The sequence below is a fragment of the Bacillus rossius genome, chromosome 17 (genome assembly GCF_032445375.1).
Source record: "Bacillus rossius redtenbacheri isolate Brsri chromosome 17, Brsri_v3, whole genome shotgun sequence".
Classification (NCBI taxonomy): Eukaryota; Metazoa; Arthropoda; class Insecta; order Phasmatodea; family Bacillidae; genus Bacillus; species Bacillus rossius.
In genome coordinates, this window is record NC_086344.1 from 10,429,467 (window position 1) to 10,455,997 (window position 26,531).

A 26,531-nucleotide genomic window follows, 5' to 3' on the forward strand; every position below is an offset into this window, starting at 1 on the left:
AAAAAGCTTTTCAACTTATTTATCGTGCCGAACCAGCACATGAAGTTAGTCAGTCGAATTCTGACTCGCCTTATATATGCTATTGAGTATTTTAGTATTAAATAATTCATTTGCAATGATAACGACTATACATGAAGGATTTTTTTTCTGATTACGACACTATTACAAGATTAACACTTTATTAAGTTTTGATTTTATATCACCTGAAAAAAAATTTCAATTTTTGAAAATTCGACAAATTCAAGTTCTTCAACTTCACACTTTAGTAGAGCTGTAGCAAACCGTATGTATTCGTTACTGAGTAACGGGTGCGGCATCTAGTAACGAGTAACGAAACGTTACACACGAATGCATTTCGTTACTCGCATCTTTCGTATGTTTCACGCATGCGCGCGCGTATTCGTTACAAAGAACGATGTTTGTTTATTAATAAAAGTATGATTTGGAAATTCGTCGTCCAAGTTTTTTACTGTTTATTAAAGGTATTGTGTGTGTAGACAAAGTTTTAGATTCGAACAGAAACAACGTAAGAAAGTATTTTTTACAAATTATAAATATGTATGTTTTTGTTTTTTATAATCGCGTATCTTCACGTTTTATGTTCTTATCTTAAAAGATATATTATAATAAAGCCGCTCTAATGAGAGTTAATTGTTTCTTGGTTAACAAAAGCTGTTAATTATCAAATATTTTTAATTGTTTATATTCGATTTATTTTTATTTACGCGACGTCATACTGTACGCGTACGAAATACGACTCGATTCGATGCTGTTACATAACATAGCATGTGCCATGTCATGCGGTATCAGAAGTAACGAGTAACGATACGAAAGTAACGAGTACTAATTGTTATAGTAACGAATACATACGGGTACACATTTTTTCGTTACTTTTACACCTCTACACTTTAGCCTCACTGAAACGAAGTATAAATTAAACACAGAGTACCAAAAAACACATTTTATTTCTAAGAAGCTAATATTTGTAAGGGTTCTAAAAGATCATAGGAATCAAAACCATTCAATTTTAACCATTTCACTGCTAATGGAGACGGTAAATAGTTTTTTGAACTGCAGGTTATTGCACTCGAAGCCTAATCGTATTTCAAATTGGTCCCGCTCTTTGGCATTGGCATGAATTAGAACGCCTACTAAAGAACTTTCAAAAAATATTCAGTGAATAATATTTATGATTTTCCAAATGTGCAAGGTGTTTTCTGATTCTTCATTTCTCTGTCTAACTTCCAGATATATTTACGTAAGACGTGATAAATTTTAAGATATTTATTTTAACTTGTTAAAAATTAATCACATCTATCCACGTTCTGCACAATAAAGTAATGGTTTAATAAATCTTCAATATGAACTACCTGTTCATTAGATCGTGTTAAATTGTCGCATTTACGTGGGTTTATGAATATATGTACCTTTATTTCTGTATACAAAAACTTATACCGTTTTCATATATATGAGTAACCAACCTCAAATTATATAAAAATATATATATATAAAATTTCACGCGATCCAATCAACCGTTATTGCCGTGAAAATGGCGGTGGTGAATGATTAAGAGATCAAGTGTTCTAAAAGTGTTACTGCAGTGTGAGTTTTAGTATCTCAGTTGATTCATGCGAGTACCACAGCGGTAAGAAGTTACGTACAGCTCCTTTTTGTCAGGTTTATCAAAGTTTGATTACAAGCAGATCCAACTTTAATTATTTAGAAGTTATGTATTTGGTGATGCATAGTTGGTGGGGATTATTAATAGTAATTTACCATTCCATTCTATACCATTGGTTTTCGTTATCAATTTCACATTATATCATTCACTTTTGCAATTACGAAGAAAAAAATTACTGTTATCTTTGATTGCTTTCATATATTTCATTTTTAAACTGTGAAATCTTAGTTGAGATGAAGAAAAAAAACACTAAGAAGATAAACCAGTGAATAAACTTTACTTAAAAAAAACACAGAACTTATTTTTGTGCCTGAAGCAAGGAAAAATGTCGCATTTACCCCCTTTTTAATAAAATGTGTCAGTTTTTTTATATAAAAGTAATAAATGCATATTATTTTTACAATGAAAGAGATTATATGCACAAACATTTTAGTGTGAAAATATGCTTCCATTGCGATCTAAACATCTGCCATGGCTTTGTTCACATTAATAAATTATATTAAATTCACTGGTTTTGAGTAAATTAATTTTCTCTACACGACAAACTGCAAACATGTTCTTAAAGGTTTTATTCATACGGCACACTATCTCTCATTATCCGCACGGAATAAATCACCAAGCCTATGCGCATACACTTTGCGATGAAAGATTTTTGAATTAAAAGCACGTTAATTTTCCGTGCGATTTCAGGTAAGATCATATTATGCAGCCTGATTTCAGTTAAGCGATAGCAAATAATAATGGCGATAGGAAGTATCTTGGCTTCTGGATTGTAGCCTTGTCCTAGGCGAATAATTCACCAACGTTTCGGTCGACATTGCATCAGGGAGCAGGTACAAATAAAAAAAAAATACTATTTTTTAAATACGAATAATTTTAAATATTCTTAGTAGGTTCCATAGATCTCGAAAACTAAGTTTCAATAGTATATAATTTAAAAATTATTTCAATTGATTGTGTGTATTGTTAAATTACATAAGCAAAAATTAATTTTTGAAATATTTCTTTCTGAAAAACTTTGTTTTTTATTAAGTTATTCAATTTTCTTATATAAATTTTAATAAAAATAAATTTTTATATCGTATCAATTGTGAAATTACTAGAATAACCATTATTTAATGGTTCACCTTTGATACTGTAACTGAGTAATTAAAAATATTTGATAAAACTAAAAAGGATTTTAAAAATAAATCTAAAAAATTATGAAACTAAATTAACTTCAACTTTATGATACTACTTATATCAAATTTAATTGTTATTTTTATTAGATGAAAAATTTTGTGGAGATATTTATATCATTTGAATTAAATAAAATAACATATTTACAGATTTTTCCAGATAAGTACTTACACATCAAATTCCAGATTTAAAATTTTCAATTTAGCAATACTAGTTTATTTTTGCATTTGATTAAAGTAGTTTATTTATCACGGAGACAATAAAAAAATTTAACTTAAATTTTTGAATTTAACAATTTTCAATATAAAATTAACTGTATTAACATATATTATATATAAACAAATAATACTTTAATTAAATTTTGGTTTGCTATTTTTTCAGTTCTTTATATTTTATAAAGTTTTTGAACATAATTGTTAATAGTAAGTACATGCTCTAGTAGCTGAAAAATCTTTTGTTAATTAAGTTGGAATAAAACAAGTATTAATACACCTTAATGAGACAGCACATTTGGTTTTATTCATTTAAAATAGTTTCCATAATTGATGAAAATAAATCTGATATGTAAAATATCTCATGTGAGAATTATAAATATCAAAATTTTTAATTTTTGTTTGTATATAATTTTATATATTACACAATTTTTTTACCCATTTTTGCTTTTTTTACAAACATAGTTTCATTATCATAAAGCAAATTTTTACTGTTTAGTGTTTTAACAAAACTTATTTTTTGAAAATGATTTTTATCAAATTTTGCTTGTATTATGACTTCAAAGTAAATTTTTGGGATCTCAAAGTAAAATAAAATCATTTCGTTATTTTTTTATTTAAAATTATAAAACAATTATTCCTTCAATTAAAGATTACATTTTTAGATAAGTTTACCAAAAATATTATACCCAGGAAGAAGGTATTTCAGTAAATCAAAAGTATTTCAGGCCTAATTTATTTTTTATTAATAATCATATTTTTAAAACAAATAATAAAATTTTAAACACTTATGATACATCTAACATCCGGAAATGTTAATAACAAAAATATTTATCTTAACATATTTATGATACAAACTTTATTATTAAAATTATAATTTCCAGCAAACTAATTTCCTAATTTATTTTTTGAATAAATTCTCAATTTAAATATTTAAAATTTTTGTTTCTTTTACTAACTGGAGGATTTTTTAAGATTATAGTAGAAATTTAAACCCATCAATTTTTAAGGCTAAATATTTTGAATACATTAATTTTCCTAAGAAGTATAATTTTTAAACATTTGTTAACAAAATCTTTAAAAAATTGATTAATGAGAAAAAAAATTGGTAATCTCTGTTTTGCTGCATGTGATTTTCCTCTAACATTAATTCAACATTAATGTAAAAAAAAGTTAACTAACAATCACAAATAAAATTTTTACTACCTTCAGAACTCTAACTTAAAATATTTTGTAAAATTAATTGTATATTTTTTAATATTTCATAAAGATATACATGTTTCCTTTAAATTAAATATAACTGTTTTATTTAATTATTCTAACATTTTGTTTCTTGCATTTTATAGTTTATAAATATTTATATATGGATTGATACAAGATTATGGTTTTAAATATTAGTTACAATTTTTGAATGATTGTAAATAGCTTTTAAAAGAGTCAATTTTAAATTATCAGACCTTTTTCCACAATACACATAAGTAGTATTTAAAATTTTTAAATAATCATACTGTATACTTTTTTTTCCTTTTGGCAATTAATTTTTTTCCAAATGATGAAAATGCTCTTGAACTTTTAAAAATCATAAAAATGACAAATAGCAGACTTTTTTTTAAAAAATCTGCTGGTATATATGCCATACTAATTTATCTTTTAATTAAGAAAATAAATATAAAAACAATGAAATGGGATTGAAAAAATTTATACCTTTTTAAGTTTTGTATTAAGATCACCATCCAAAAAAAAAAAAAAACTGGAACTTTTGAAGATGAAAAAATTGTGACTATAAAACTAGAACATACAGTTAAAACTGATAAAATTAAGTATCAACTGAGAATTTATTTAGTTTTATTAGAAAATATGGTAGAATGTTTTCTAAGGGCAGATTCATGGGAATTCAAATAATAATTTTTGTTTGTATGTTTATCAAGGTGGAAAAAAAATATTGTAAAAATCCTGTTAAAATAAAAATGGAAAAAAATTAAGTTTGTTGGCAAATATATGCAATTAACTGATATCTATTAAAAATAAAAAAAAAATTGTGAATAGAAAAAATCTTATGAGATGTATTAAGTTAAAATTATCAATTTTTTTTTTGAAAATTTGGGAATAATAATAATTTTATGTTTCACGAAAATATAAAATAATATACTAAATAATCTGTTAAGAATAATGCCTTAGTAGTATATATTGGCTGGTACTAGACCATGCTTCAGGCTGTGTTACCGTATAGCCGACGGCCATTTTTGATGACACTGACCTTTGATGTGGACTCTCAAAATTAATTAAAACTACTCAAAATCACTCAAAATTTGCCACAAAAAAAGGGGGCAAAATTTAATGTTGTTTTGGAAAAAAAGAAATACACCAACAAATCTCACAAAATTTAAAAAATACAAAAATGTCTCTATTTCCAGGGAAAAATCCCCCAAAGTGGCTTTGATTCCCCGGTCATAAGCCGCCGAGGCCACGTCCTTGACAATTAGGATGCCATGGTCGCCATCTTGAATTATGATGTAACCATTGCAATTATCGTTACGACCGTCTAAAAATCCGTATATTTTATGCTAGAAAATCGGGAAAAATGTTATTTATAAAAAAAATAACATTTTAAATAAAAACACTCGTCGATCTCAGATTGACGTCGCAGCCATTATATTGAAAATCTAAAAATTAGAAAAGTTTCCAAAAAAAATTAAAATTTGTAAAAAAAATTCATTAATGCAATTTTAATTAAACATCACACTTTCATCATGGAGTTCTTGATTCGAACCTGGTGAGAGCAAAATAAAAAAATGACGACCGATCCTTTCTGCACGGAAGCCACCGACAGACCGAACTCCCACCACTAATGCCAAGGTGTGTGTGTGTGTGTGTATGTGTGTGTATATATATATATAGAGATTGATTCGTCTGCTGAAGGCCGACATATAGTTTTCGTCTGCTGAAGGCCGACATATAGTTTTCGTCTGCTGAAGGCCGACATATAGTTTTCGTCTGCTAGAGGTCGCCATCTTGTTTTCATCTGCTAGAGTGCACTGTCGCCATGTTAGTTCAATTTTTATCCACAAGAGTGCAGTAATAATTTATAATTACTGTGGTGCCCGCCATCTTGAAAATTGGCCGCCATCTTGGTTAGTAATAATTTTTTTATCTATAAATTCGAGAAAAATTCAAAATTCATTAATAAAAATTTGCAATTAATAAACTGATCGATTCAATCTATTTCTGTACTTGGTTTGATACTTGATAAACAAAAGGTAATTTTAGCTTAAAAATACTCTTATTTAATAAATTATGGTTAAAGTTCTAAAGCAGCTTAGGTTCCTAGTCAACCAGCCTCCAGTAAGTCAAAGAGAAAATTTATAATTTTGACCTAGATATTGGGGAAAAATTCCAAAAATCACTCATTAATTAACTGGTTGAATCGATGGATTCCTGTCCTCAGTTCGATCCTTGGTCAATGCAAAAAAAATTAATAAAATATCAATTTTACATAAACGTGGCAGGTTCGAAAAAAGCAACAGTTTTTTTAAAAATACAATTTATTACATAATTTCTACTCTACTACAGGAACCCTTGCGAAAGTTAGCAATCTAATAAACATTTATTTATGCATCGGATTGAACTAACTAATTACTGAAGTAAGAGTCCAGCCAGATCCGTTTCCTACATAATTATTTCTCTGCAGTTTCTCGATACTATGTTTAACAGACTGCTTCACATCATCGTAATTGTAAATGGGAGTATTTACTGTCTTGAATGCGCACTTCATGTTTTCCTTGAACGAAAATGGTTTGCCCTATACACAGTCCAACCACAAATTATATTTTAAAGATCGTATGTTGCTACTTCATCTGTAAGCTGTTTGATTATTTTCTGTTTGATATCAAACATATCTTTTGACTCACTAAATTTATTTAGATAACAGTAGTATTTAAACGTTCCACAAAATGCAGATTTCGACAAGTGGAATCCATTGTAATTTTCCTGTAATGGACCAAGCACAGTCTTAGCTTAGATTAATGTCTCAACGCGTTCGGTTGCTGAACATCTGCTTTGATGCTTGTACGCATACGAGTCTCCAATCTAAAGCGAGTAGTCGAAATATCTTCAGGTAGTTCATTATTAGGCACTCGGGTTTCACCTTAACATTTTTTCGCATGCCGTCGCATTTGCATTTCTTCAAGTGTCTTTTCAATTTAAAATTTCTTGCAAATTGCTTGCGACATTGTTTAGAGACAAACGTTTTGCGTAGTAGATTCTTAGCACATTCTCTCTTGTCTCATTGAGCATTACTAATGTTTGAGAAAATCTTGTCACAGTAACGGCATCGGTGCTAGATAGTTGTTGTCGAATCACGAACCATTGAAGCCTCCATCGACGGTGAAGAGTCATTCATCGAGGTTTCCTCTGCAGCCATCACCGAGTCATTAAGCTCTCTTCTGCTGGTGGTACCACGACTGTCGAAGTCTCCTCTAGTGCTGTCGTCGTCGACGATGGTACAACATTCGCAACTGTTCCTGTAGTAGAGTAGAAATTATGCAATAAATTTTATTTGTAAAAAAAGTGTTGCTTTTTCGAACCTGTCACTTTCATGTAAAATTGATATGATGTTAAATCATTTTTTTTTTGCATTGACCAAGTATCGAACCATGGACAGGAATCTATCAAATCAATCCGTATATTAATTGTAGATTTTTGAATAAAATTTGAATTGTTTCCCGAATTATAGATAAAAAATGATTGTAACCAAGATGGTGGCCAAATTTCAAGATGGTGGACGAGACAGTAATAAAATTTACTGCACTCTAGTGGGTAAAAATTTAACTAACATGGCGACAGTGCATTTTAGCAGACGAAAACAAGATTCGACCTCTAGCAGACGAAAACAAGATGGTGGCCTCCAGGATACGAAAAAAAAGATGGCTGACATGACGTCATACTAGCTGGAGATAAATATACCTTGGCATTAGTGGTGGGAGGTCAGTCTGTTGGTAGCTTCCGTGGAGGAAGGATCTGTTTTTTTTTATTTTGCCCTTAACAGGTTCAAACCAAGGACTCTACGGTAATTCTTTTTAAAATTAAAATTAATTAAATTTTGATTTATTAATTTTTTATAATTTTAAAATTTGTCCCGATTTTCTAGCATAAAAATACGGATTTTCAAGATGGCAGTCGTAACGATAATTTCAACGATTACGTCATGATTGAAGATGACGGCCATGATATCCTATTTCTCAAGGTCATGACCACGGAGGCTTAGAGTGGCTTATCGCATGGGAATTTAAGCTATTGTGGAGGATTTTTGAGCCTTTGGCATTTTTGAGAGCTGAAACGGAAATTTTTACCTCGGAATAAAGATTTTTTTTAAATTTTTAAAAAAAATTCCCGGAATTTTGTTTTTAAGGAAACTGAAAATTTTGGCGGATTTTGGGCAATTTTTGAGTAATTTTTGACCAATTTTGAAGGTCAAAGTCATCCAAAATGGCCGCCATTATGTCACAATCCAAGATGGCGGTCGACACCACGACACCACAGTCTGAAGCCTGAGCCAGTACAGGCCAATATATACTACTTGCCTTAATTGATATTTATCGTCCAGTTGAAATTTGAAAAGCAGTTTTGTACGATAGGCACCAAATAAAAAAATAATAAAATGTGATTTTATGTCGGTAGTCACAGAATTTCTGTGCCTGGCGGAGAAAGGCGTGCGTTCAGGAAGAGAGACGTTGATTGGTTGGGTGTCTCATCTGGTCGTCGTCACATGTAATGGTCAAGGCAGTTATTCTGATCAAAATTTTTGTGTAGCATAATAAATCAACAGGCCTCTTGTAGGGCGGCAGTCACCCAATTTTGATTTTCAACACCAATATCAATTGAAACAAACAGTAGCAGGTGCTGACAAATAATTAAGCTGTCTAAATCGTGTTAAGGTTTGTAGGATAATTATTACTTCAACCTAATCTTTCTTCGTCAAGCCGATATATGTGTAGGTAAAGCCTTGGAGAGTTAACTTCAACACTTTAAACCCTTATAATTCGTAATTTATTTCTTATGTTAAACACCGCTAATTGATTCTCTTAATTCAATTTAACACCCCCGATTATGTTTTATATCGTGTGATTAGGCTGGTTGCAAATAATATAATTTCAGACAAACTTTGTCTATCTACAGTTGTTATGAGTACGTTTTGTTAAAAAACTTTAACTATTGGCGACATCAAAACTATTAATTTAATGTCACTTAGAGGTTTTATCACTTATTTTACACTACTATACATTTGCATTGTTTTTTCTTACTTAGTTGCTAGTTTGTAACTTCATCTTCAGCACTTATGCTGTTCACTATAGACCAACTACACAGTGCCATGAAAAGTCTCCCCACATAGAAGCGCAAACAAAACACTAATGAAAGTGAGATTAAAGTCAAATGCCAGTCACAAACACTGGTCCACTCCACGTCGAGAACTATCAACATGAACGGAAAATGGTTGAAGTGCCATCTTAAACTTTTGCTGTTAGTTTCAAGAAAAAACAAGCATTAAAACAGATACAAACATTTAAAAAAAGAAAAAGAAATTTCTACAAACATTAAAAGATATTCAGATGGTCTATCGTCAATCAATTTCTTACTAAAGTTCAATGCACACTTTTGCCTTGTGCAGTTATGTCTCATTGCAATGTAACTGTAAATCGCTCAATTTTACGGTAGTTCATGAAAGTAACAAATAATTATATTACATATTGTAGGTATTAAAAAAAATCTATGTATCCACACTTAGATTCGCTCGAAAAAGGGCAACATCTTGCTTTTAAGGGGGTGCCTCCCATTTCAAGTCATTATTTTATATTTATATTAATCACTGATCAACTTTTAGACTTTTTCAATTGTTTAACTTTCACGAAATGAAAAATATGTACAGCGCATAATTTTTGCATAATTAGCTGCAAAAGTTACATTTCTAACGTTTTTGGGTTGTACAAATAAGGAGAATTTAATTTATTGCAGAACTGAAACTTTTTAGGTTTAACTGCAATGCCACTGGCTATTTCATGATGTGATTTGCATTTCTATCACAAAAACTCATTTCATGTTTTTGGCTGTCAAAATCGTCAAAAATTTGATGATTTTGAAATGCCAGGTAAAATTAATTAATATTTTCTGAAATAAATTCAAACCATTTCCTGAAGTAGCCAGTGGCATTGCAGTTAAATGTAAAAAGTTTCAGTTCTGCAATAAATTAAATTCTCCTTATTTGTACAACCCAAAAACGTTAAAACTGTAACTTTGGCAGCTAATTATGCAAACAGTGTGCCCTTTATATATTTTTCATTTTGTGAAAGTTAAAAAAATTGAAAAAATATATAAAAGGTTATCTGTAATCACGGTAAATATAAAATATTGACCTGAAATGGGAGGCACCCCCTTAAAGAAATGTTTTTGTTCCTTTAGTTGTTTTTGATATAAGTATCGATCAGTAGAGACCGGAAAAATTCGCGAATTCATTTCACGATAGGCTAAAATACAAATAGTTATACCTCAGTGCTGCCTCTGCTATTGGCCCACAACTCATCTGGATGACTCTGGGCCAATGAGAAACACCCGACCAAAGCTTTATCGAATCACCGGCTGCTACGTTGGAACGTCCCACAAGACAGCAGCCAATGAGTGGATGGCATTTGACCGAGTGTACGTAGAACTATAGAGTTCATCCTGGAGGTCGTTGAACCCGCGAATTATTCCCGTCCCTATCGATCAGTATTCGCAGCTTTTGCTATTGAACACAATCTGATGATAGTTAACTTGCTATTGAACACGTTCTGATGATAGTCTACTTGCTATTGAACACGATCTGATGATAGTTAACTTGCTACTGAACACGATCTGATGCTAGTTTACTTGCTATTGAACACGATGTGATCAGTGGCGTAGCCAGGATTTGTGTATGGGGGGTGTTAAGAAGCATGGTTCCCCCCCCCCCCCCCCCCGTATTACAGCGGGGTGTCCGGGGGTCCTCCCCCGAGAAAATTTGTATTTTAAGGTGTAAAATAGTGCTATTTTTAGCAGTTTTCGGTTCTTAAATTTAAATATTGTAATGGTAAAAATTTTATTAATTTTAATATGAAATTTGTTTGAGTGATGGATAAGAAATTAATTAAAGATTTGGTGCTATGGGGGAAGGGGGTTGAACCTCTAAACCCCCCCCCCCCCCTGGCTACGCCCATAGATGTGATGACTAGAGACCCGGAAAATTTCGCGGGTTTAATTGCCTCCAGGATGGACTCCAATATCCTCTACACACTCGGGCAAATGCCAACAATTCATTGGCTGCTGAACTTGAGTCGTCTCGACTGGGGTGGCCTGTGATTCGACACTTCTATGAGTGATGGGTCTCTAATTGGCCCTCAGTCCTCCAGATTAACACTGAACCAATGACAAGCAGCACTAAGCTATAATTATTTGAATTTTTAGCATAACACGAAATTAACCCGTGAATTTTCCGGGTCTCTAGTGATGACAGTTAAGCTTCGGCCACACAGAAAGCTACGCTATGTTCGCTATGTTCGAGATGTTCGCTATGTCCGCTATGTTTGCTGCGCGAGGTGGCCACACAGAATAGTGTAGTTTGCGATGTCGACGAGGCGCATGCCGTGGGATTCGAGTGATGATTCCGACAAGGATGATATTCTGTTGGCTCTCACAGTATGCAAACGAAAAAAGAAATGGGTTCATAAAGTGAATCTCAAAATAAATGAATTTGGTGAATTTCATCATTTAATGAAGCAGTTGCGTGCGGACGAGGCCAATTTATTGAATACTTTAGAATAAATACAACTCAGTTTGATAGCATATTATTGCTAATCAATAATAAAATTGAGAAGAATTTTAATTACAGGAAAAGCATTGGAGCAGAAATTTAATATGATCATTAACTGAATAACTAATAAATTGCAATTACACCTAACCTGGTTTATTAACCTCTTTGGAAATCAAATCCCAGGAATTATCACGCATGTCCTGCTTTCTATAATCTTCTATTGATTTGTTCCATAAACATGGATATTTTGTTACTTCTTCAATAAAATTTTCCGTTGGCATTATACTAATAATGTAAACACTGAAGTGGGTACCTACAGCACAATTCCGCGCAAAAACAGACGTTTTTGTTTACCTGCGCATGCGCCAAGTCAGCGACGTTTTAGAAAAATAGCCAAGAACCAAACACCTGGCGACGTCGCCAACATAGCGAACACAGTTTTGTGTGGCAGGTGGCACCTGAGATGCAGCTGGCTATATCGTGATCGCGTAGCGAACATCGCGAACATAGCGAGCATAGCGCTCTGTGTGGCCGTAGCTTTAAGGTGCGCTGATCGGAGCAGAGGACAGTGTCTCTGGGACGGGGCAGAGGGCGGTGTCTCTGGGACGGGGCAGCGAGCGGTGTCTCTGGGACGGGGCAGCGGGCGGTGTCTCTGGGACGGGGCAGCGGGCGGTGTCTCTAGGACGGGGCAGCGGGCGGTGTCTCTGGGACGGGGCAGAGGGCGGTGTCTCTGGGACGGGGCAGCGGGCGGTGTCTCTGGGACGGGGCAGCGGGCGGTGTCTCTGGGACGGGGCAGCGGGCGGTGTCTCTGGGACGGGGCAGAGGGCGGTGTCTCTGGGACGGGGCAGCGGGCGGTGTCTCTGGGACGGGGCAGCGGGCGGTGTCTCTGGGACGGGGCAGCGGGCGGTGTCTCTGGGACGGGGCAGCGGGCGCTGTGTCTCTGGGACGGGGCAGCGGGCGCTGTGTCTCTGGGACGGGGCAGCGGGCGCTGTGTCTCTGGGACGGGGCAGCGGGCGCTGTGTCTCTGGGACGGGGCAGCGGGCGCTGTGTCTCTGGGACGGGGCAGCGGGCGCTGTGTCTCTGGGACGGGGCAGCGGGCGCTGTGTCTCTGGGACGGGGCAGCGGGCGCTGTGTCTCTGGGACGGGGCAGCGGGCGCTGTGTCTCTGGGACGGGGCAGCGGGCGCTGTGTCTCTGGGACGGGGCAGCGGGCGCTGTGTCTCTGGGACGGGGCAGCGGGCGCTGTGTCTCTGGGACGGGGCAGCGGGCGCTGTGTCTCTGGGACGGGGCAGCGGGCGCTGTGTCTCTGGGACGGGGCAGCGGGCGCTGTGTCTCTGGGACGGGGCAGCGGGCGCTGTGTCTCTGGGACGGGGCAGCGGGCGCTGTGTCTCTGGGACGGGGCAGCGGGCGCTGTGTCTCTGGGACGGGGCAGCGGGCGCTGTGTCTCTGGGACGGGGCAGCGGGCGCTGTGTCTCTGGGACGGGGCAGCGGGCGCTGTGTCTCTGGGACGGGGCAGCGGGCGCTGTGTCTCTGGGACGGGGCAGCGGGCGCTGTGTCTCTGGGACGGGGCAGCGGGCGCTGTGTCTCTGGGACGGGGCAGCGGGCGCTGTGTCTCTGGGACGGGGCAGCGGGCGCTGTGTCTCTGGGACGGGGCAGCGGGCGCTGTGTCTCTGGGACGGGGCAGCGGGCGCTGTGTCCCTGGGACGGGGCAGCGGGCGCTGTGTCCCTGGGACGGGGCAGCGGGCGCTGTGTCCCTGGGACGGGGCAGCGGGCGCTGTGTCCCTGGGACGGGGCAGCGGGCGCTGTGTCCCTGGGACGGGGCAGCGGGCGCTGTGTCCCTGGGACGGGGCAGCGGGCGCTGTGTCCCTGGGACGGGGCAGCGGGCGCTGTGTCTCTGGGACGGGGCAGCGGGCGCTGTGTCTCTGGGACGGGGCAGCGGGCGCTGTGTCTCTGGGACGGGGCAGCGGGCGCTGTGTCTCTGGGACGGGGCAGCGGGCGCTGTGTCTCTGGGACGGGGCAGCGGGCGCTGTGTCTCTGGGACGGGGCAGCGGGCGCTGTGTCTCTGGGACGGGGCAGCGGGCGCTGTGTCTCTGGGACGGGGCAGCGGGCGCTGTGTCTCTGGGACGGGGCAGCGGGCGCTGTGTCTCTGGGACGGGGCAGCGGGCGGTGTCTCTGGGACGGGGCAGCGCGCGGTGTCTCTGGGACGGGGCAGCGGGCGGTGTCTCTGGGACGGGGCAGCGGGCGGGTGTCTCTGGGACGGGGCAGCGGGCGGGTGTCTCTGGGACGGGGCAGCGGGCGGGATTCTCTGGGACGGGGCAGAGGGCGGTGTCTCTGGGACGGGGCAGAGGGCGGTGTCTCTGGGACGGGGCAGAGGGCGGTGTCTCTGGGACGGGGCAGAGGGCGGTGTCTCTGGGACGGGGCAGCGGGCGGTTACCGTAGGGGGTTTCCTTCTTCTCCATCTTGAGCCCGTCTAGCCCGTCCTTGTGCTGCCCGGGCAGGGCGGGGGTGGTGGCGGGCTGCTGCACGGGCGACAAGGTCATCTCCACCTGGATGGAGCAGTCGGGCCCGCCCCAGCCGAGCTCGCAGTAGCACTTGTTCACGTTGGAGCAAACCTGCACAGTGCCGCGGGTCACATTCAGTTCCTCTGGCCTCGGTCAATGACCTGCAGGACGAACTCCATAGTTCTGCGTACACTCGGCCAAATGCCACCCCACCCGTTGGCTGCCGTCTTGTGAGACGTCCCAACGTAGCAGCCTGTGATACGATTAATAGAGCCACGGAAATTTCGCGGATTCATTTAGTCGCAAGCTAGAATGCAAACCTCCACACTGTCGCACTGTGTTCATGATTGGACCGTAGTTATCTGGACACGTCCCTCTACGACCGTGAGCCAACGATGTCCAGCTAGGAAAGAAGTAAGCGAATCAGGTAATGCCAAATAACAAGGATAAAAATGTTCTCGCTAAGAAATCAACCAATGGGAAAGTAAACATGGTTCGAGCACACATATAACTTTGAATTCTATCCTAAGGCCAGAGGAATCCGCGAAATTTCCGGGACTCTAACGATAAAGCTTTGGTCGGGCGTTTCTAATTGGCTCAGAGTCATCCAGGTGAGTTGTGAGCCAATAGCAGAGGTAGCACTGAGGTGTAACTGTTTGTATTTTAGCCTGTCGCGAAATGAACCCGCAAATTTTTCCTATCCCTAGTCATAGGTGTGCTCGACCCATGTTTACTTTCCCGTTGGTTGATTTCTTAGCGCATTTTTTTATCCTTTGTTATCTGGCACTACCTGATTCGCTTACTTCTCTCCTGGCTGGACATCGTTGGCTCACGGTCGTAGATAACTGCGGTCCGATCATGAACACAGTGCGACAGTGTGGAGGTTTCCCATTCTAGCTTGCGACTAAATGAATGCGCGAAAATTCCGTGGCTCTAATGATGAGTTCTGAAGCTATCGATACTTTTCTTAGCTCGCTGCCAACCTAGTTTAATGAACATAATATAGTGTAAACTAGAGGTGGGTTGCAGAGTATCAACCTGTTACTTTGGAAACTGATACACGCCTGTATCAGGTACTGCAAACGAGTACACTATTCAAGTATCAAGTACTTTAGTATCAGTTTAGAATTCAACTGGAACAACCACCACGGCCAATGTGCTCAGAACCCGATCGCAGATGACGGGTCACTTGGGCGGAGCTTGTGAAAGGGGAGGGAGCGGCACGACTAATAAGGGATGAAGAAGGTAAAGAATGTAGGGGAGGGGGAAGCCTAAGATGTAGGCTACATCAAGTTCTGTCCCTGCCCGAACACGCCCGAATATTCACCTTCGGCTCGGGTTTATTTATATATATTTATAGTTCTCTGTTTATTTTAATGTAGCTATACTAACCTAACTAACCGTCCATAGTGTTTAACCCACCTCTAGTGTAAACGATCCCAATTATTTGCTGTTTCACTTATCAACTTTTAAATAGTATTACTTTCAAGAGTTGTTTGCACAGCAGCAGTGAGCCACAAGGGACGAGCACAGCAGCAGTGTGCTGCCGGACCGAGGGAATACTGACCCCATGACCCGAGCACTCCATGTTGTTGTGGTTGCTTGGACACTTGCCCTGGTCTATGTGGGGGAAGATGCTGACGCACGTCTGGTTCACACAGATCTGGAACAGCACAGAGCAGCAGGTCGTCAAGTCATCCACATTAGCGTTCCACTGCAGTATAGGCAACGACCAATAGTTTATTTGTACTTTTATATTTTAAATTTGTGCCTTTTTATAAAAATAGTTCCGTTTTTAATTGCTGATAAAAAAAAATAGGAATATTTGTGTTTCAATCCATTCCGGTTTATATTCATTACTACAAAGTAGAACTGATCAAAACTGTTTGCATTTAATTTTGAAGTTCCTAAACACAAGTAATAATATAAATATATAATGCCTGTCGAAGTTCAGCTTATAAGTGAGGTGGTGACACGGACTTAATTATATACAACATATGTTTGTTAATGCAATTTTTTTTGGAAATGAAAGGTCAATATGTAATTTAAAAGTAACATACCACACTTTTTTTTTACAGTTAATGATGGATTAATGTAACCACATAGGTAAACCATTCAACTTGTAAGTTATAGTGATAAATTAACAAAATTGAACTTTTTCTGATTCATTAATTTGGATGCTGTGATAAATGGGTAGTTAGAATATTTTTCTGATGCATCAAGAAAATATGTAAGTTAAAAATCTTTTTGATGAATTACAAGTGTAAGTGGGCACTAACGTTTGTAGGAAACTGATTTTTACTACACCGCGTTACTATCTATTGTTATGAAGCTACATTTTGTAAATAAACCACAGGCTCAATAAAGTAACAGCCATGTTACACAATAGGACACAAACGCATGACTTACAAGGTTGTCACCACACGGTGTGCCATCTCTGACAAGACCCATGTTAGGCACTTCAGGCAGATCCATTGCACCACTCGTTGCTCTGAAAATCAGATGTAAAATCACCATTTAACAATTTTAAACGTTCAGTCTATTACATGAGGAATAAAAAGCTTTAATTTATAAAAAACATTTGCAGTGTTTCCGAGCCCAAAGTACAAATTAGGTAAGAATCGCGATTGTCATACGTGCTTGTAGTGTATATCTTCAAAGCTTACTGTCAAGGACGTGAAGTGTAGAGAGGGGGTAGGCCGGCAGTTGAAGCTGTGTGAAGATGGCGGCTTGCAGGTGGTTCGGTTGTGTGAGTTGTGATCGGTTTCTGGGGTGGTAATACAGGAGTAGTAACAGCAGGCTGGGAGTTATGTAGGGAGGATATAGATCTTGCAATTAGTTTACTAACTCTTAGAGTTCAAACAAATATATATATATATTAAATAAAGGGTAGCAGTTGATAATGTATGCATTACACATCACGAAGCTCTACAGCTAACCCTCGTCTCATTGATGATGTCATGAACAGCAGCAGCCTCCAATTCCTAAATTAGTAAACATTCTGAGCTATACTCTATGGTTTAAACATAAAATTCTAAATCTTATCGTTAATAAAGCCTGATTGTGCTGGGTTATGTGAAAATGCAGTTCTTCGCCACCATAAAACCAACTATTGATCCGAGAGAAATTCAGGAAGTCTGCAGCATAGTCAAAACCATGAAAAAAAAACGATGGATGTAATATAATTGGTATACTTGAACACACAGTGAATCAAAGTTACACTTTTAAATCATATTTAATTAGATTTATTGATCTCATATTAGGGTGTGTGCAGTAGACAGCCCCGTAGACAGCCCAGAAAAAACTTCAATTACCCATTACTAGGGACCGTAAAAATTCGCGGGTTCAATGACCTGCTGGATGAACTCCATAGTTCTACGTGCACTCGGTCAAATGTCACCAACTCATTGGCTGCTGTCTTGTGAGATGTCCCAGCGTAGCAGCATGTGATTCGATAAAGCTTTGGTCGGGTGTTTCTCATTGGCCCAGAGTCATCCAGGTGAGTTGTGAGCCAATAGCAGAGGCAGCACTGAGGTATAACTATTTGTATTTTAGCCTATCGCGAAATGAATTCGCGAATTTTTCCGGTCTCTACCCATTATGTAACTGGTGTCTCCCAGCAGGCTTTGTGCTGCCTGGAGCTTACCGCCTCCGACATCTCATTTGAAGTCGACTGTGGTCGGGACCACTGGCTAATTCCCACCTTCACTTTTCTCGCTCGCAGTGAACTGCATCCAGCATCAAGCCCATGGTGACACTAGTATCTCCAGCAATTCCTCGGGAGTTCTACACGCATATCTGACCTGTGTCACCGATAACCATGAGTTCAGCCACCTGAGGGCCACCCGAATAGCACTGTGCAGTTTCCGTTTACAAATGCGGTCTGTTTTTTTTTAATTTTTTTTTGCGAGTTGGTGGTCAAAACTAATACGTCGTCATAAATTTTAACAACACTAGTCACGTACCAGTAATTTCGTTTTGTATATTAAAATCTTGGTAAAGCTTATAAATTCACTACTTATGATTATGGGTCAAATGACTGATTAAACAAGACAGACAGAGAGAACAACACGACACAGGCACTCACTTGCACTCGTACTCCACTCCCTTGATGGAGATGATGGTGCGGGTGTAGAGCTGGTCCATGCCGGCGATGATGGGGTACCTGTTGCCCAGCTGGCACTGCAGCGAGCCGCACCGCACGTTCCTGCCACAGTCCCCGCGCACACCCTGTATAGCCCGCGCACACCCTGTATAGCCCCGCTCGCCGAGGTGTCAATCATTGTTTCAAAACAAATATTGGTTGTCTGTAAAGTCGGTTTACGGACGATAGTTTAACGTGACAACGTCATAACAAAACATTGATGACATGATTGCATACTTTTATGAATAAAATTGAATAATTTTTACTGAATTATCACTGTTTTGTATGGATACAAAGAATGAGTGAAATTAAATATACAATTTAATTGATAAATTTACTTTTACTTGCACTCATTAATTCAAATATGTTTATTACTTTAACGAAGAGATTATTTTAACACTAACTTTTGTACATGTTTGCTATTTAACTTCTTCCAATCTGTGTTATTCTGTTAAGGATAGGACGATGATAATAGGAAAAGTAGGAAACGAATGGGAGTGTTTCAAGTTTAATGTGCCTCGAAAAAGTCAAATCTATGGTTGTTCCAATCGAGTGGAAGAGAGATAGATGCGGCGCAAGCGTACAATGAGAGTAACGGGACACAACGTAACGGGACAATGTGCGTAACGGGACAATTTTTCGTGCGTGCAGCCGGCGTTCATCGATTTATTAGACGTTGTCACGTCAAAAATGGTACAACAATTTGGGGTAAATGAGTACAAAATTAGCCATGTAAAAATTGACTGTCTTAGTGCTTAAAAAAAAAAAAAACACTGCTGGAGATGCTTACTAACGTTATTTTTAATGAAACTCGATTGAGTATTAGTCAGCTAAACAATACTCCAAGGAATATATTTTTCAAACAATAAATTACTGATAGTTAAATTATCCTAAAAAAAACATAATAGTAATAAAATCTAATAATATAGCACATTCACTTTATGTATCGACTTTATAGTTTGGCTTGGTATCTTGGAGAGTACTTGTGACATGCAAAGTCAATATGTATGTTGAGTTAGTTGCTACTGAAATAGAAACACTCAAGAGTTGCTAATTCTGCAAAAACGAGATGTAACTGCACTGAATGCTTTGCATTCACTTACAGCTAATTATATATTATAATAGCCAAGTAGTCGTGTATAAATGGGGCTCCGGGCCCAGGCTTCATGCTGTGGAGCTTGAGCCGGGTCAATGACCGACCTCTGTGATGCCACGGTGGTCGTCTTGAATGACCTTGACCTTTGATCTTCAAAATTTGCCCGAAACTAACACAAATTCGTCAAAATTTCTAGTTGTTAGTAAAAAATTCCGCCTGAAAATCTCAAATTAGTAAAATAATTTTTTTCTTTATTTTGAGGAAAAAATTCCCATTTTAGAGGGAAAATTTCCCATTTTAGTCCTCAAAAATTCCAGAGACTTAAAAATTCCTAAAAACTGCTTGAATTCCTTAGCGACTAGCCGCTAAGCTGGCGAGGTCATGACCTTGACAATAAGGATTACATGATCGTATTTTGAATTATGACATAACTGTTGCAACTATCGTTACGCCCGCCACCTTGAAAATCTGTTTTTCATGCTAGAAAATTGGGAAAAACTTCAAAATTTATAAAAAAAGTAATCAATTAGAATTTTAATTAATATTTAAAAAAACCATTGCACATACCGTTATGTTCGCCATATTTGATTCTAGATACATTTTATGTTTCGTTACGCCCGCCATCTTGGATGTGTATAACATCATCGTTGCAATTTTGAGTTACGGCCACCATCTTTGATTATAAAATGTTACAATTTTCGTTATGGTCACCATCTTGAAAAAACCCTAATTATTATCCAAAATATTCAGAATTTTTAAATTTATAAAAAATTAAAAGTTTAAATAGTCATTGTGCCATGTTGGATTTTCGTCACTATCGCCATCTTGAAAATCCATAATTATCAGATTTTAATAAAAAGATTTAATATTTATAAAAACCTTAACCAAATTTTAATAAAATATTATTTAAAAATCGCACTTACATCATAGTCCTCAGTTCGAACCCTGTGAGGGCAAAAATAAAAAATGGCGACCGATCTTTCCTCCACGAAATTCGCCGACAGACTGACCTCCCACCAATGCCAAGGTATATATCGACAGCTAATATGACATCATGTCCGCCATCTTGTTTTCGTCTGTTAGAGGTCACCATTTTGTTTTCGTCTGCTAGAGTGCGTTGCTGTCATGCTAGTTTAATTTTTACCCCCTAGACTGCAGTAATTATTAATTATTACTGTGGCAACCGCCATCTTGAAATATGCAAGCCATCTTGAAAATTCTTGAGTGCCACTAAAATACGAAAACAAATTCCAAAATTCATCACAAAAGCACTCATTAATTTATTGATTGAATCGATGCATTACCGTCCTTGGTTCGATACTTGTTCAATGATGAAAAAAAATATTTTACACAAAAAATACATATGTAATAAATCATGTTCAAAAACCCTAAAAGTAGCCTATTTCCGCATAAACCACCTCCAATATGTCAATATGTCCGCCATCTTGGATCTCAGTGCTATATACTGTGGAGTGGCCGATGCAGACACAAAGTCGATTCGCACATCTCGAACACGATTACTTCAAAACAAAAGCAAGGGGGCTTATGGAGGAAACTGCTGGAGCGCTCTGGTGGTTAGGAAGAGAACGACAGGTTTTGAGGATCTCTCCTCCAACCTGTGGGAGGGCACAGTTATCGGAACAAGTTTAAATCCTACTAATACTATTAACGCGAAAGTTTGTAAGTATGGATGGATGGATGTTTGTTACTCTTTCACGTAAAAACTACTGAATGGATATGAATTAAATTTTGGCCTACAGCTAGCTTATAACCTGGATTAACACATAGACCCCATATTAATATGAAATTCCATCCCTAAGGGAGTGAAAAAGTGATATTTTCATTTTATAACAGAAAAAAATCATAGGTCATAGACATACAAATAGTGAGTGAGTGTCATTTATCCATGTCTGACACACGATCATACACATAAGAAGGTCTGGCAATTTAATATTTTTCTCCTTGGTGAGACCAGTCCGCTTAGTGGAGCTCGCAGCGGCTAGCAAAATAAAGGCGCTAATAACAGTTTTGTTCTTAACTTCGTCAATAGATAGAGTTGCCTTGAATTTTAAACGCACCATCGTTTGATGTGTTTGTCATGTCTTTAATTTTCGTTTGTTTGTGCCGTATGCGTTCCTATTACATTCATCCGATTGCGATGAAATTTTGGTGATTTGTTATGCGCATGCCCATGAAGGTTACTGAGACGGTATAACTATTTTTCAATAGTTGGAGCACGAATCGTGTCAAAAAAATGTTTATTTCATTTTACATAGCGGCACTTCGTCTGTTTTTGTTGTATAAGTGCGCACACATGACACAATTTATTTAAATATAAAAGAGAGACAGAGATAGAGTGATATATATATATATATATAGTGAGATAGAGACGGAGAGATAAGTTGAGATAGAGCGAGGTATAGAGAATGAAATGGGTTAGATAAAGAGATATACCTATAGATGTATAGAGCTATATAGAGACTTATATATAGAAGATATAGAGATAGTGGGAAATATATATGTAGATATAAAGAGATAAAAAGAGATAGAGAGATACATAGATGTATATAGATGTAGATAGAGATAAATACCTATATATAGAGAGATGGATAGATTATTTGTATATGTGGAACTACTTCAAACATATTACAAAACAAAACTGAATGAGGCATTGCAATGCAGGCCGAGCATTAGCTAGATAATGGAATCTTTTCAATATTAGTAATCTCTTATTTTTCAGCTTTTTTCTATATTGCTTTATATAGTCTTACGTACAGACCAGGTAAATAACTATAAACTGGCAGAACAATGTCTGTCGGGATCTGAAAATGATATAAATGAATTTTCACACTTGACATTCAAATTAAGAAGACAATTACTAACTACACCCTGTGTTCAGCATGGGCAACGCCGGGTATTGCAGCTAGTTTAAGCTATAAAATTACTGTTAAGATGATAGTTCAAAATTCAAAATTAAAAATGGTGCCGAAAAATAACTATTGGCTGCACATACTCCTTCACTGAAAGGTGGAGCCAGGGTAAGCGACCAACACTGAGCGCGAAAGGACAGAAAACTGCCTTATTTACCCTGTACCAGAATAGATTACATGAAACTACTCACAATATAATGATGACCTTACTAACATGATTTTAAATGCTTTACAAACAACCTTAAGAACTAAGTGGCGCCACTTAAAACAAAGCATCTTAACCTAAAACATTTTTATTGTAAAACATTTATAGTTTTAAATCATCTTAATATATACATCTTATTTTAAACATGTGCTAGAATTCTTACAAACTAATACCATGGATTTTCATTACTTATAATTAGGACCCAGGAATTTTTTTTACGTGGTCAACACTAAGTGTTGAGGATGACATGCCGAAGTTTTGAACAAAACTTCTTGGATAGGAGTGTAAAAGCACCTAATATAGGTTAGGATGTACTTTCTTCGGGTTTTAAATGTGTGCACGCGTAAAATAGGCACCAGAACTGGAGTCGGATAGTGAGACCGTTACTGGCGTTCGGAAGCTTTAGGTTTGCCACGGGCCGCTCCAACGATAAGCATGCTTGGCTGATCGCTTATCGATCACCTTACTTTAGGTGTGTGCTCTGCACACCACCATATCACCTATTGTAAGGATTAGGTGAACGTCTCTTATTATACTTTTCCCTGCTCGACTCGTGGGCTAAGTTCAGGTTGTGTTGAGCTCTTCTCCAGACCTCTTTTATGTTGCGAGGGTCATCTTTTAGAAGCTCATGTAAGTGGGTTGTTGGGTTTGTAAGTGAATATGAGTTCAAATGGTGTGGTTTTGTGTCCTTCGTGTCTGGCGTAGTTAAAAGCCATTTGTAACCAGACCAGGTAGGTATCCCATTTATCCTGTGAGTTCGCCTGTTATGCGATTAAAGCAGATCGGAGGTTCCTATTAAATGCTCTTCATGTGAAGGCTGTGGATAGTATGGGGAAGTGGTTACATGTTGAATACCATGGGGGAAGCACATATTCTTGAAAAGTCTTGATGTAAACAGCGATGCGTTATCTGACACGATTATTGAAGGTAAGCCTGATATTTTTAAAATGTTACTTTGCAGTGCTTTTATGGTAGTTTCTGCAGTGGTTCGCCAGAGGGTAATGAGCCAGACAAATTTAGAAAAGGCATCAATACCTACAAGAAGCATGGTGTGTCCAGTTTTAGAATGGGGGAAGGACCCCACGAAATCTATAAATTTTTGCACTGGCCTTTCGGCCACATCAGACGTTAAAAATCCAAATTGTGTTTTTTAAGCTGGTTTACTCAGGACACACAATTTACATAATTTTACTCTTTTGGTAATGTCTCTGTCCATTCCGTCCCAGATAAAATGTCTGCGTATGCCTTCAAATGTTTTGTAAGTGCCCAAATGTGCTCCAATGGGGGGAGCTATGATAATACTTGAACCTGTGTCCCTTAGTTTTTGGGGAAGGGCTGTGTCCCTTAGTTTTTGGGGAAGGGCTGTTCTGAAAGTTTTACACTGTTCTGTTCGTCTATACAGAAGTCCTTTTTTAAAGCTTACAATATTTTGGCGATGAGCCTCATTTTATTTGTTGGATAGTATCTGAAATATAATGGTCTGAATTTTGATGCGACTGTTAAGTCTGAAAATGCTAAAGTAAAATGTGTGAGTAGAGCATGGCACGAAATGAGATGTTCCTCATGAAGATTAGAGTTGGAGGGGTTCTGGAAGATTCGAGAAAGAGCATCTGACACGATATTCTGCAATTCACGGATATGCTGAATTGTAAATTTAAGGGAAGAGATTTTTGCGATAAATATGCCAAGTTTTCCTAGTTGTTTTGGGTGTGCAAAAAGCCAAGCAAGGTCCTGATGTCGGTCTCTAGTAAAAATTCCCTGTGTTCAAGGTACTGGTGAAACTAGTTTATTCCAAAAACGAATGCAAGACACTAGAGTAAACATAGGAAGATTTTCTCTCAGTGGGTTAGAGTGCGAGAGGCGAAAGCTATTAGTTGTGACCTTCGAATTTGGAACAGTATGGCTCCGATGGCTACACTCGAGGCACCAGTCTGCAGAATAAATGGCTTGGTGAAAGCATTAAAAATAATTAAAAACTTTGTCTTGTTCTAGACCCCAATTGAATGATGTGTTTTTCTTTCGAAGGACATTTAGTGGGGCAGCATGCTCAGCATAGTTAGAAATAAATTTTGAATAGTAATTTTACATGCCAACAAACCTTGCAATGCCTTTTGGCGCTTTCGGTGGTTGGAAATCTGCTATGGCCTGTGTGCGCCATGGATCGATTGTTACTCTTCTACTGGAAATTATATTTCCGAGAAAATAAATTTTAAGAAATTGCAAACTTGACCTTTTTAGTATTGACAGTTAGCCCTGTTTTATGCAGTCGGGTGATGACTTCAGATAAATGAGCTATATGTTCTTCAAAATATCATCGAGGTAGTTAAATACAAATTTAAATTTTAGATCACCAAAAACCTGGTCGAGTAGGCATGTTAATACTTGTGCTCCTGTGGCTAGGCTAAAAGGAACTACCTTGTACTGGTACAAATTCCATGGTAAGCAAAACCCGGTGATGTGTTGTTAGTGGTTGTTGATGATATGTCGAATTAAGGTCAAAAACGCTAAAGAATTTGGCTTTGCTAAACCAATGGCAAGCTGACTTCCAATCAGATAAGGGTACTATTTCTATCTCTCTGTCGGTTGACCTTCCGATAATCGACTACAACACGGAGACCTTGATCTTTCGGCACCAAAAATATTGGAGAGGCAAAGCTGGAAGTCGATGGTTCAATTACATCTTTGTCCAACAGATCTTGTGTGTGTTTGCGCATGATTTCCATCTTGGGACCTAATAATAGTTGATAAGGGTGACATTTGTCTAGGGATTTATCCAAAAGATTTATTTAGTATTGCACTTTATGTGCGTGCCCTAGCTTTTCGGTCTAAACATATGGAAAACTGTGACATAAATTTTCCACTGCTTTTCTTGGAGGTGGGCTGAGTTGGGCCAAGGAAAACTCACTTCCATCCTAAACTCCAGTCTGGATTGCATTAACATTATACTGATACTTCATTTTTAGGAGAACCAAATGGGATAATAATTAATTTATTAAATTTTAACTTGAAATTCCTTGCCTGCAAATCAATTACCAAGCCTGTTTTGACTATGACATCGGAAATGAGATCACTAGCTAAGTTCTGTGATACTAAAAATGGAAATGTCCAGGAGAACAAACCAATTTTAATTTTAACGAAAGCTACTGTGTTAACTTTTAATGGTTTCTCTGATGCAGTAAAACATTGTATATTTATTGGTTCAGTTTTTTTAAATAACTTGTCTGTTTGTAAAACATGAAAAAGGTGTCGTGAAATAAAGCTTAGGACTGAACCAGTATCAATCAGTCCGGGATTTTCGTGATTGTCAATTAAGGTGCTGGCATAAGGTAAAACTGTAGGAAGGCTTACAAAAATATGACAGGTCCTTTTGCCTAGATTTTTAGGATTCATGCAGGTTTTGCAATGTTCGATAGGGTCTGTAGAATTTTTGGCATTTTTGACTTGGTGGCCAATTTGCTGTTTTTGTCCTTTATGGGACTTGTTTGATTTTTTGCATGTATTTGCTTCTACTTTGCAGTGTTGTTAAAATTTGAGTAGTAATTGGTTCTGTTATCATATGGCTTCTGTACGTCTGATCTAATTATCGTATTGAATAAGTTATCCAAATGTTTTGTCGATTGGGTGGTGCAGACAAACCACATTCTGGCTACCCCCTTACGTTTTTTTGTTTATTGTTGTAATAATTATTTTGCTGTCTGTATTTTGTGCGGCATTGTTCAATCACATGTCCAGTTTTTTTTTTTTTTTACAAAATTTACAAAATGGCA

The 26,531-nt window shown here is 37.9% G+C and overlaps 1 protein-coding gene and 1 long non-coding RNA gene across 2 annotated transcripts in view; one reads left to right on the forward strand and one right to left on the reverse strand.

The window, feature by feature from the left end:
- The window catches only part of LOC134540809 (disintegrin and metalloproteinase domain-containing protein 12), a 658,355-nt gene that overhangs the window by 128,684 nt on the left and 503,140 nt on the right, over positions 1-26,531 (reverse strand). The window contains exons 18-21 of the mRNA XM_063383750.1: positions 18,477-18,596; positions 16,799-16,880; positions 15,957-16,052; positions 14,323-14,500 (exon numbers count right to left, since the gene is read on the reverse strand). Of these exons, the coding sequence (XP_063239820.1) occupies positions 14,323-14,500; positions 15,957-16,052; positions 16,799-16,880; positions 18,477-18,596 (476 nt within the window). The remainder of the gene's footprint in view (positions 1-14,322; positions 14,501-15,956; positions 16,053-16,798; positions 16,881-18,476; positions 18,597-26,531) is intronic.
- LOC134540810 (uncharacterized) overlaps positions 1-26,531 on the forward strand; it is an 88,264-nt gene that overhangs the window by 49,297 nt on the left and 12,436 nt on the right. The gene's annotated exons all lie outside the window — the stretch shown is intronic.